Source organism: Echinops telfairi, unplaced genomic scaffold (genome assembly GCF_000313985.2).
Source record: "Echinops telfairi isolate 266 unplaced genomic scaffold, ASM31398v2 ScPeMD7_70;HRSCAF=299, whole genome shotgun sequence".
NCBI classification, from domain to species: Eukaryota; Metazoa; Chordata; class Mammalia; order Afrosoricida; family Tenrecidae; genus Echinops; species Echinops telfairi.
This window is the reverse complement of record NW_022103968.1, coordinates 33,687,653-33,699,565: the sequence shown is the minus strand read 5'-3', so window position 1 is coordinate 33,699,565 and position 11,913 is coordinate 33,687,653. Positions and strand designations below refer to the sequence as shown.

At 34.0% G+C, this 11,913-nt stretch overlaps 1 protein-coding gene across 1 annotated transcript in view; it reads left to right on the top strand.

The window, feature by feature from the left end:
• Positions 1-10,838, top strand: part of HELLS (helicase, lymphoid specific) — a 43,284-nt gene extending 32,446 nt beyond the window's left edge. Inside the window, exons 12-21 of the mRNA XM_045291445.1 lie at positions 859-1,020; positions 1,811-1,950; positions 2,034-2,172; positions 2,986-3,069; positions 3,147-3,266; positions 4,449-4,565; positions 6,132-6,291; positions 6,940-7,036; positions 7,769-7,845; positions 10,222-10,838. Coding sequence (XP_045147380.1) covers positions 859-1,020; positions 1,811-1,950; positions 2,034-2,172; positions 2,986-3,069; positions 3,147-3,266; positions 4,449-4,565; positions 6,132-6,291; positions 6,940-7,036; positions 7,769-7,845; positions 10,222-10,316 — 1,191 coding nt within the window. The 3' untranslated portion in view covers positions 10,317-10,838. The remainder of the gene's footprint in view (positions 1-858; positions 1,021-1,810; positions 1,951-2,033; positions 2,173-2,985; positions 3,070-3,146; positions 3,267-4,448; positions 4,566-6,131; positions 6,292-6,939; positions 7,037-7,768; positions 7,846-10,221) is intronic.
• Positions 10,839-11,913: the final 1,075 nt, after the last annotated feature.

The following is an 11,913-nucleotide window of genomic DNA, read 5'->3' as shown; positions in this document are numbered from 1 at the left end:
TTTGCCTTGATGTTGCGGCATCAGATCAGGCTCAATTCCCACACTGTGTCTCCAGTGTTGTCCCCCCTAGGGCTATGGGTCAGTGAGGGATGTTAGACCCAGCATAATTAATTATACAATTGCTGCTACCATCATTTTCAAAACTCTCAGTGGTACGTGTTTGACTGCAGGTATCCAGTTATGGGAGGATCAAGCTTCTCCCTTGAGGCAGCTGGTGGTTTTGAACTGCTGACCTTTTGGTTGTAGCCCAACATGTAAGCCACCAGAGCACAGGCTGCAAATCTTCACTGGGACATGTAGCCCTTCATTCTCTCATGGAGCAACTAGTAGGTTTGAACCATAGACTTAGGTTCACAAACTACTACATAATCTGTACCATACCAGAAATATTTGTGGGCTTTTTGAGGGGGTTGGGGAGATTGTGAAGTGCTACAATTGTTAGTTCTAGTGAATGTGACATGCTCTTTGTCTGATCTGGGAATATTTCAAGGAAATGTTTTATCTTACCTTTAGATACTATCTAAAGATAGTATTTTACCTCTAGATATTTCCTAATATTTAATACCTAATTAGATATTAAATTACCTAATATCTTACAAATTTATTGGGTAATTTGGTATTACATAATAACACCAAATATTATTCTTAGTAATATTTACCGTATATACTCGTGTATTAGTTGTTTTCCAGCAACATTTTTAATGCCGTTTTTTGTGGTAAAATTAGGTGCCTCACTTTATATTTGTGTCGGCTTATACTCGAGTATATTTGGTACATGAAAGAAGGTGGGTATGAGAGAGTGTTCTCTAAAAATGTAAGTACATTTCATGTTTATTTTTGTTTGTGTTTAAATTTTAGATTCTAACACCTTTTTTACTGAGAAGATTGAAATCTGATGTTGCCCTTGAAGTGCCTCCTAAGAGAGAAGTTGTGGTTTATGCACCACTTTCAAAAAAACAAGAAACCTTTTATACAGCCATTGTGAATCGGACAATTGCGAACATGTTTGGATCTAGTGAGGTAGAATGAGAGTGATTTATATATATACTGTAAATGAGACTTTGCATAGAAAATATTTTCAGTCTTAAAATTCACACTTGAATTTAAGACTTCATAAAAGTAAATTTGTAATTAAGGCATAAGGCTTGTAATAAAAGTCTTAGTAATTCTGTGTTCCTACTTAATTTCAAGCTGTGTGTACTGTTGTTAGTAAAGCTGTTAGTACTAACTGCTTTCTCATCATTTACAGTCATTATAAATTTTGACATTGTTCTAGATTAACTCATGTTTGGATAAAATAAAACAAAAACAACATAGTCTGAAAGTCTGTACCAAGGGTGCTTTGCTCTAAATATGAAATCTCTCTGTAGGAGGTTATTGATAACCAAGAAAACTAGTACTCATTAAAAAAATAATCTCTTTATAGTCCTCTTATTATGATAGGGATAGAATGTGATTATCTTTTGTGTGTGTGTGTGTGTGTGTGTGTGTGTGTGTGTATGTGTGAGAGATGCTATCTTTCATACAAGTTCAAAAATATTTTGCCCATCTTTAATTTTCTCCACTGAAATATAGGTAGCAACTGGACTCTTGCTCATGTTGTCATAAGTGTTAAATTTCACACATTTGGATTTAATGATAAATTATGACTCCCTAATATGAAATTTGATGATTGGAAATTATGAAATTTGGTGATCAAAGACAATTTTTTTAGATACTAAAATACTTTTTGTGCACTAAAATATTTATCTTATTTTGTTTCTATTTTAAATTTAAAGGGTATAACTTATTAAACATATTTGTTGTTTAGAAAGAAACAGTTGAGCCAAGTCCCACTGGCCGACCAAAACGGCGAACAAGAAAATCAATAAATTACAATGAGTCAGATGATTCCCCTAATGAATTGGAAAAATTAATCAATCAGATGCAACCAGAAGTGGACCGAGAAAAGTGTGTATGGGTAAAAGTAAATTAAAATATTCTTTAAGTGTGGTATTCAAATTTCTCATCTTTATGGATTATGTGTTTGGTAGAGCTGTTGTGGAAGTGAATATCCCTATTGAATCAGAAGTTAATCTGAAGCTGCAGAATATAATGATGCTACTTCGTAAATGCTGTAACCATCCGTATTTGATTGAGTATCCTATAGACCCGGTCACTCAAGAGTTTAAGGTGAGTAACAATTAATAATTTAATTCTTTACATTTCTGTAAACATATTGGGAAAAATGCTATCGGCATGCCTTACTTTATTGTATTTCACATTAATGCGCTTTCTATACAATGCATTTTTAATGACATTCTGGCAGTCGTGCGTCAGACAGTGCTATTTTTTCCTGCAGTGTGTTCTCACTTTGCAGCCCTGCGTCACATCTTGGTAATTCTCATATTGTTTCAAACTTTCCCAGAATGCTAATCCATTTTTAATTGATTCTATAGTGTAGTGTCAACCAATGGGAAACCCCAAATTTTGTGCAATTCACTTTATTGCTATTTGCTTTATTGCGGTGTTTTACAAATCAAACTGCAATGTCTGAGGTAGCCTATATTTTGTTTAAAATCTTGTTATTTAAAATCAGTATTGTTTTATTTGCTCTATGAAGATTTTAGTTCCTTTACCAGTAAACTAGCACCATATTCAAACTAAAAGAACTAAGGGGCAGTTAGGTTTTTTTTAATATTGTGTTGTTTAATTGAAAGTGTATTCAGTTTTGCCGTGTGAACTTCAGCTTAGACACAATAATTTTATACTGGTGTTCTCGTACCTAAAACTTTTGGGAGAAGGCTGAGAGGATAGATGAGTATAAATATAGGTAATTTTGTGTATGTATGGCTATTGCTTTCACCGAATGTCTTCAGAAATTGTAAAACAGGTCAGTTTTAAAGTTTCATATTTAGACTTTTTGGTATTGAATTTGAGCTGTTCACAAGGTTTTCAATAAATCATTAGTAATTATATTGATTGCCTTTTTTTTTTTTTTTAAAGATTGATGAAGAATTGGTGACCAGTTCTGGGAAATTCTTAATACTGGATCGGATGCTGCCAGAACTGAAAAGCAGAGACCACAAGGTACAACTTTTGCTTGGAATTTTGACTGTCCATTTTTTATCACTCACTGTTTATACTAAAATGTACTTAAATTTCAGGTACTTCTTTTTTCACAAATGACAAGAATGTTGGACATTTTGATGGATTACTGCCATTTTAGAAATTTCAAATTTAGCCGCCTTGATGGATCCATGTCTTATTCAGAGAGAGAAGAAAATGTAAGGTTCCTTATGTTGTACAGGGTTTTTGTAAGTCCTATCGAGATATCTGAGATGGTGTTCCCAGGTAAATTCCCTATTTGATAGAAAGGTAGAAAACATGAACTCTGGCAGGGTCCAAAATAGATAAGCATTTGATTTAATACTAATACACCTTGAAGTTTGATTCACAAATTATATACAGTGCCTGGCATAAAATTACCTAATAACCACTTACCCATCATCGTCAAAATATTAGACTAACAGAAACATTTTTTTTTTTCTTTCAGAAACCTTTTTTGTGCTAACTCTTCCCATAGCACTTCACTATGGGAACTTTCAAATGTGCACATAGAAAGCATTTCATAACAACTCCTTGTATCTGTCTATAACCCCTAGAAACTACCATTGATGCTTTACTGACAGGTTTATACATGTATGCCCAGTAAGCTATTGTACACAGCAATAGCCCGTTGAGCATATATGTGATATAATCTGTTAGAACATTATCAATCATGCCCTTGGCATCATTTTTCCACTTTTACATATATGTCATAAACATAGATAGCCTATTCTATGTTTTGATGTGCTTCCAAATTAACGAGTGTACATTTCTCTTTATTGCACATTTCTCTGTAAACATGTAACTGTATTTGTTAGTTCATTTTGTCCATTTGCTTGCATAACCTCTGGTGAAAAAAATTACCGTATATACTTGTGTATATGCCGAGTTTTCAGCACATTTTTAATGCAGTTTTTGTGGTAAATTAGGTGCCTCGGGTGGTTTTCTTTCGTTTTATTGGGGACTCTTAAAACTCTTGTTAAAATCCATACATCGCTTGCATCAGGCGAATTTTTTACATATTTTGCCTTCATTCTTTTCTCGACATTTATTTTCTGTTGAGCCTTTGCTATCAGCTCCTCTTTTTTTTGCCCCCTCATCACCCCTTACTAGATTATAAATTTTTAATATTTTCATATCTCACACCGACTGATGTCTCCCTTGCCCCATGTTTTCTGTTGTGCTTACTCCTAGTTAAGGTTTTCGTCATAAAATAGATTTTTTTTTGCAGGGAAAATGACGTTAATATAAAGTGGGTTTTTTTGCAATAGTGGGCTAAATCTTTGACAGCTGTGATTAAGCAGTTCCCTCCGTTTTGTAGTTTCTCAATTCCTTCCTGTGTTGGCATTGTTTGCGTTTAGATACACAGCTTCAACACAGACCCAGAAGTGTTTCTCTTCCTAGTGAGCACACGAGCTGGTGGTCTGGGCATTAATCTGACTGCAGCAGACACGGTTATCATTTATGACAGTGATTGGGTAAGTATCTGTAGATATTCTTATGTATTTCTGGCTCCATAAATTATTTTTCTCATAAATTTTTTAATAGTTTTATAGCCATATAATTGACATGTAATGCACTTCAGTAGTTTAATCACCTCAAGAAGTTATGCAATATCACAGTTTTTAGAACATTTTCCTCATTCTTGTAATCATTGTTATTAGCCTCCCATTTCCCCTAACCTCCCCTGCCATACCCCCAAGGAACCATCAGTCAAGTTACATCTCTATAGATTTACCTATCTTTAATTTCATATACTGAACAACATTAAAAAAAAACAACTATGCAACAATAACAAAAGTAAAGCAGACAAAAACCTCAATTAAAAAAAAGAATATTAACAAATTTTAAATGTATCACAAAACAGATCAAATGAGAGGGCACTAAATTTTAACCTAACTGCATCTGTAACCGTCCACTTTCTAAGCATTTTGCTTTATAGCAAAACTAGTCACATCCCTGGTCCCTGGTCAGGGGTTTAACCAGGGCCTTAATTCACTTGTATTTCTCATTTATAGATACAGTTTTAACTGAAAGCTTTAAAATGGATCAAAAGAGGGATAATGGTATTAACAGTTTGACCTAACTTTGTCTACTATAATAGATTTTACAGTGCTCCCTGCATGTTAACAGATTTGTTCCACTGTTATCAGAGGGAATTCATTCACCAGAGGCTGTATGTATGGACCCTGCAAACAGATGTTGGGCTCTTACGGTCATACATAGCCTTCTTCAGTCCAGCAGTTCACAGTTGAAGCTCGGGTGCCTTTCCTCCTTTAGATTTGGATTATATTGTTTTCAATCCTTGGATCACAAGGCTGGTTGGTGTGCTTCTTCCATGTGGATTTAGTTGTTGCCACCTTAAAATGGCTGCTTGTTTGAAAACAAGTCTTTAAGACCCCCGACACACTATTCTTTCTGATACCGGTGCACCTTCTAGTTTCCTCAGTGCACTTTGCTATAGCACCCATATTTTTAGTGATCTCTTCATGAGGGCAAACATCACTAGGGCCGTGTTATAAGAGCGAATTGTTCTTACATTGGGGCTTGAATTAAGTGCAAACCCTTATTCATGCATGCATGCTTTCTATATGCCTGGTTCACCTTAGAGGTGTCATTGTCAGTTGATGTTAAAGAACATTATCATCCCCCTGGAACACCGCGTTCCCTGCCATCATGTCAAAACTGACTGCAGAGCCACCCTGTAGGGCAGGGTGGAACTGTCCTGAGGAAGTGTATTGTTAGCACGTGTTTATTTTCATTCTGAATTTTTAATCTCAGAAAAGGCACCAAATACTATTTAAGAACCATTTGGGGATTTTTTTTGCATATAAACAACTTGAATATGTTCCTTCTGGGACATTAAGGCCCCCCCCCCCCCGATTATTAGGATATGATATGATAATTTTATCTGAAGCTTCAAAGTTAAGACACCTATGATAAGCTTATTAGATAATGTATTTTGACTTTATCCATAGATCACAAATTGAAATTAATTTGAACCTAATACTGTTGTTATAGTATTTTCTTTCTTAATTTTTAAGAATCCCCAGTCTGATCTTCAGGCCCAGGATCGATGTCATAGAATTGGTCAGACAAAGCCAGTTGTTGTATATCGCCTCGTTACAGCAAATACGATTGATCAAAAAATTGTAGAACGAGCAGCTGCTAAAAGAAAGTTGGAGAAGTTGATCATCCACAAAAGTAAATAACAGTAATTTTTGCATGAACTATCTCTTGTATACTATGAATTTTTGTTATTTTTATAAAGGAAATGCTCTCATTGTCACCAAAACCACCCCCAATAAACCCAGACGTATGGTGATCATTTAGGAAAGAGTAGATCTGCTCCGTAGGTTTCTAAAACTTAAGTTTTTAAAGGAGTGTGACAGCCTCATCAGTCTCCTGCAGAGAGCTGGTGGTTTTAGAAATACCAGCTTTGTCATTAGCAGCCTCTAGTGCAACTGAGACTCCTGTATGTATCCTCGTCATAGGATGCATTTATGTTTAACCATACGAAATTACCGTTTATACTCGAGTGTAAGCTGTGTTTTTCAGCACATTTTTAATGCAGTTTTTGTAATAATAGGTGCCTCGGCGTATATTTGGATTGGCTTATCCTCGCGTATATATGGTACCAAACTGTCCAAAGTGGGTAAACCATCTGCATAGTAAGAGAGTTTTGGTTGCTTTCACCCAAAGATGAATGAAGGTTTATAATGGTTTTGTCTTTTTTAAAATTGGTTTTGTCTTTTTTAAAAATGTGGTTTATTCTTACAGCTTTTAATTGTATGATAATTATGGCTTCACAAGAAGTGTTAATGTTTTGAATTTATTGATAATTTTTTCTAGATCATTTCAAAGGTGGCAAATCTGGGTTAAGTCAATCTAAGACCTTCTTAGATCCCACAGAATTAATGGAACTATTAAAATCTAGAGATTATGAAAGGTAAGATTGTAATTTTAATTTTAGAAAAAATAATTTATTGCTTTGATTTATTAATATAGTCTTTTAACATTTATTTTTAAAAATAATTTTGTTAGAGGCTCATATAACAATTCTATCAAGCACATTTGTACATACATATCTTACCCTCCTCGTGTTCTAAACATTTTCTTTCTGTTTGAACCCTTGGTATTAGCTCCTCCTTTTCCCTCCGTTCCCCGACCTCGTGACCCCTTGAAAAGGATAAATGTTTATTTTCATATCTTATAGCGACTGCTGTCTCCCTTCTCCCAAGTTTCTGTTGCTCTTCCTGTTCGGGTGAGTGTGAGTGAGAGAGAGATGTTGATCATTGAGATTGGCTTCCCCTTTTCTCCCACTTCTCTCCCACATTCCCCCTACACTCCTGGTATTGTTACTCCCATTTCTATTCCTCAGGGGTTTGTATGTCCTGGAGTCCATGTGTTAAGAGCTCTTGTCTGTACCACTATACATAATTCCGGTCTAACTTGATTTGTAAGGTAGAACCGGGGTCATGAAATCTGGGGGTGAGGAATCCTCAAGGAACCGGAGAAATATTGTGTGTTTTGTCGGTGCTATACTGTACCTGGCTGACCCTTCCTTGTGACCCTTCTATGTGAGGATGTCCAATTATCTGCTGAAAAGTTTTGGGTCTCCACTCTGACCTCCCTCATTTTCAACAATATGATTATTTGTTTTTTATTTTATTGTTTATAGGGAAGTTAAAGGATCAAGAGAAAAGGTTATTAGTGATAAAGATTTAGAGTTGTTGTTAGATCGAAGTGATCTCATTGGTAAGTATCTTGTGTCTTTTTAAAATGGAAACTGAAATGCATACCTAACAGATAATTCTATGAACTCACATTAAGTATATAATAATACAACAATATTTAACTCATTGGCATTTTAAAATGAGATCTGAAGCATTATTACATTATAATCCTTCGTTCATCTTTTTCTGAGACTATTTTTAAATATATCTACTATGTCATTATTAACATTTAAAAGAAATGACACAAACTTTAGTATCATTGGTTTAATTACGTATCTAATCTTTTTCTGTTTCAGTCAAGATCCAAATTTCATAGACTATGTTACTTTCTGTAACATTCGTACATCTTTGTTTTTGCCGTGCCTTTAATTTGTTGGAGACACTGATTTATTTGGCTTATAAAATACCCCACGTTTTGGAATTGGCTTTGCGATGCCCTTTAGCTTTTCTGTAGTTTTCTGTATATCTCACTTGAAGTTAAATATGCATAGGTTTACATTCCTGTCTTTATCAAAATGATCAGCGCTTTGTTCTTTTACATTGTGTTTAGGAGACATGTCTGGCTTTATTTTTAGTGAGCTAAGATTGGTTGATAGGTTCTGCCTGATCTTAATATAAGTTCCCCGTCAACTTTTATTTTACCTTATGGTTTTAACATCCATTATTTTCTAAAGGGTTGTAAATTGTAGATTTTATTCAGTTATTTCTTGATGAACTAGACTATATCCAATTTTAGATGCCTTATAGCAACTTACAATGGTGACCAGTGATTCTTTTTACTAATTTTTTAAATACCATAAGCTCAAGAATTTTGTATATTTGATGTGTTGCCATATAAACACAATTGTTAATATTTTCTCACATTGTCTCACGTGGGCATCTCTGCTATAGATACAGGATTGTTTGATAGCTTAAATTTGTGGTGTAATAACATGCCCTTATAACATGCATGTAATAACATGCATCTTATAAATTACCCGCCCCAAAACCTTTGTCATTTTTCCTAAGAGCCTTTGTTTCCTTTATTTCTTCTATTTTGTGACTGGCTGAAAAAACTTTTTTTTTGCTCACAACATGAAGAGACACAGACACATTTGACCAATAAATACTGCTCAAGGAATGATAAAATTTTAGAACTTTAAGAACCTAAAAAAAAGCCTTAATAATTTGTGTAGTTCTGACCTTAACAAAGATAAAGGAGAGGGAAAATGTAGCTAATTTTCTCTTAGCCTAGCAACTACTAAAAATGATAGAATTTGGAATCATTTTACTTTTTCCTATGAAATGATTCTGACAAAGATTATCAGTGAGTGCTAAAAAATAGGTAAAAATTATGAGTAAATAGTATAATTACATGATACAACTTCATTGCCTATTAATTCAACTAGTAAAGTAAAACAGTTGTATTAATAACTTATTGTATTAATATGATGGATAGTACCTTAAATGAGTGACCAAACTTAGAAACACTGTTTTACCACCTGATGATTGAATATGAAGTACACAGCATCACTTATTATTCCTGTTAAAAGTTTTTCTTGGGTTATAATCAAGTATTTAGAACTAATTTCCAGTTTGTAAGAAATACAGGGAAATGTGGAACAAGAGCTAAATGATAGCATCAAGTATACAGACAGAATTTTTTATCAGACAACTTGCTTGGACTCTTCAAAAGTTCATTGTCATGAGGACTGATTTAAACATAAACAGTGATTTAAAAAGATGTAATCAAATGTAATCAGTGAACCTTATTTGAATCCTGGTTTAAAAAGTGTTGTAGGTGCTAATGTGTAGGGCAAGTGGAGAAATTTGAGTGTAGATAAGAGCATTACAAGGTGTGATTGTAGGTTTGAAAGACAATATTGTTTATCATAGGAACTGAATGCCAAAGTCTTTTGGGAAGTAGTATACTATAAGCCACTTGTTAAGCTGTAATATGTAATAAATGTATATTTCTAAATAATAAGGTTTATAAGCTTAAAATCACAAAATTATTTTGAAGACAAAGATAATGTTCAAAATCATTACTATTTTACAACACATCTCACAAAATATAGTGCAAAAAACTATGTATAGTGTGCAATTATGTATCCTTTTCAACTTTGTTCATTCATGCTATGTGTAATTTTTTTTTATACCCAGTAATATCTATACCATAATAGTATGCAAAACATTTCATTTCTAAATTTAGTTGTGTTCTTAGGTCAAATAAAATTTTGTATATTCTGAATAAAAGTTCTATATCAGACAAGTTTTTTGCAAATATGCTCTCTATAAGCAAAGATAAAAAACAGTCCACCCCAAATGGTTGCAACATTTTAAGACAGGAATAGTGGTTTTAGGGTTAATTTTTAAATTTAAACTTTTTTAAGTACTTGTTTTAATATTTTCCCCTCAGATAAAATGAATACCTCAGAACCTATTAAAGAGAAGATGGGGATTTTCAAGATTCTAGAAAATTCTGAAGATTCCAGTGCTGAATGCTTATTTTAAATTGGAACTAAGATATGACTCTAAGATATTATTGTTTACATATAGTTTATCACCCATATTGGTTTTGAAATCCAGATTGTCTACATCATTTTTTAAATTACAATATCAGTTTTATACTGTAACTCATACCATTGCATATAAACCTAAAGATGGTAATTTTCTCAGCCTTATTAAGAGCATAGAGCTTTTATATTAAGGTTAAATTTTCATTTAAGTTTTGAGACTCGGTTACAGGTTTATGTGTACTTAAAACTGCTGCCAGATTTACAGTCTTCCTGTGGAAGTTGAGTAAATGTTACTTTCTTTTAGCAGTGCAGTTCCTAGGTTTTGGTACTTCAGTTATGGCATAGGTTTTGATGGGGAGATTGGGATTATGTTTTATATTGAAATAAGAAATTATGTGATTTTAGGATTTATCTCTATAAGATAATTTACAAAATAAATGTTAATTGTAAGATTTTATCAGATTCATTTTTTTAATAGAATAATAAAACAGTTGACTGACAGTGAGATCCAACATTATACTGACTTGTTTTATTCACTACAACAAATCACGTACATTAGATAAAAATGTCAATTAGACTTTGAATTAGTAATGTAAAGGAAACTGAAAGCGTAGTCTTGACAAAAGACCAAAAATTGAAAAAATGGTTGTACATCATGTAAAACAAGAATAGAACAAGTATAATTCCTAAAATTAGTGGGAAGAGAGCTAAATTGAATCAGAGATGATAACAAGACTGAAGGTATAAGTCATATAAAAAGTCTAATAGAGTAGGGTAAGGCCACAGAACACACGATCCTACATGAGAAGAGAAGGGAAATCCTGAATGTACTCTGGAAGAAGGGAAATATATTTCCTGAATGCGTTTTTTTGGGTGATTATCTCATAGATAACTGTTGGCAGTATATTTAAATGTAGACCTGCTTTTCTTTGCCTAGGATAATAGGCGTAGGACTCAGACGAAACCAAACTAGGGCAACTGAGACAAAGCATGCCTGTGGAGTGTCTGCTAGACTAGATTACAGCAGAGAACTCACCCTCTGCCCTGCCCTTAAGCGCGTTTTTGTTTCTCCTTGGTCCCAGAAGGCCTACCAGTCTCTGGATGCACTTATTCCAAATACCCTACCCTTCCAATGCTCAGGTACTCCCACCCCTAACCATGTGTTAATACCACTTAGCCCTCTGCCATCTGTATCAGGACAGTGCCTGAGAAGGCATAGGAGCAGAGTTCCCCAGGCATGTTTGTGGGAGTAGGGTGTGAATGGAGGAAGAAGAAAGCCTGGGGCGTGACATAATCACATCATCTGACTCGGCAGATAGTACCATTAGAATAGTTGAAAACGACCGTCAATACAGATTGGTGAAATAATGGGAATTACAAATGTGAAGCACATGATAACATCGGGTGATCATGTAGCACTAGAATTTACCATTTAGGACTAAAACTGATTCTCAAATTTTATTTAAATACATTAGAGTCATGGATAGTGTTTTCTGTAATTTCATTTCAGGATTATTAGCAATTACATTTATGGTAGATTAAACAATTCAGAGCTTTCTGAATCAAAGAAATCACCCAAAACACTGGCATGA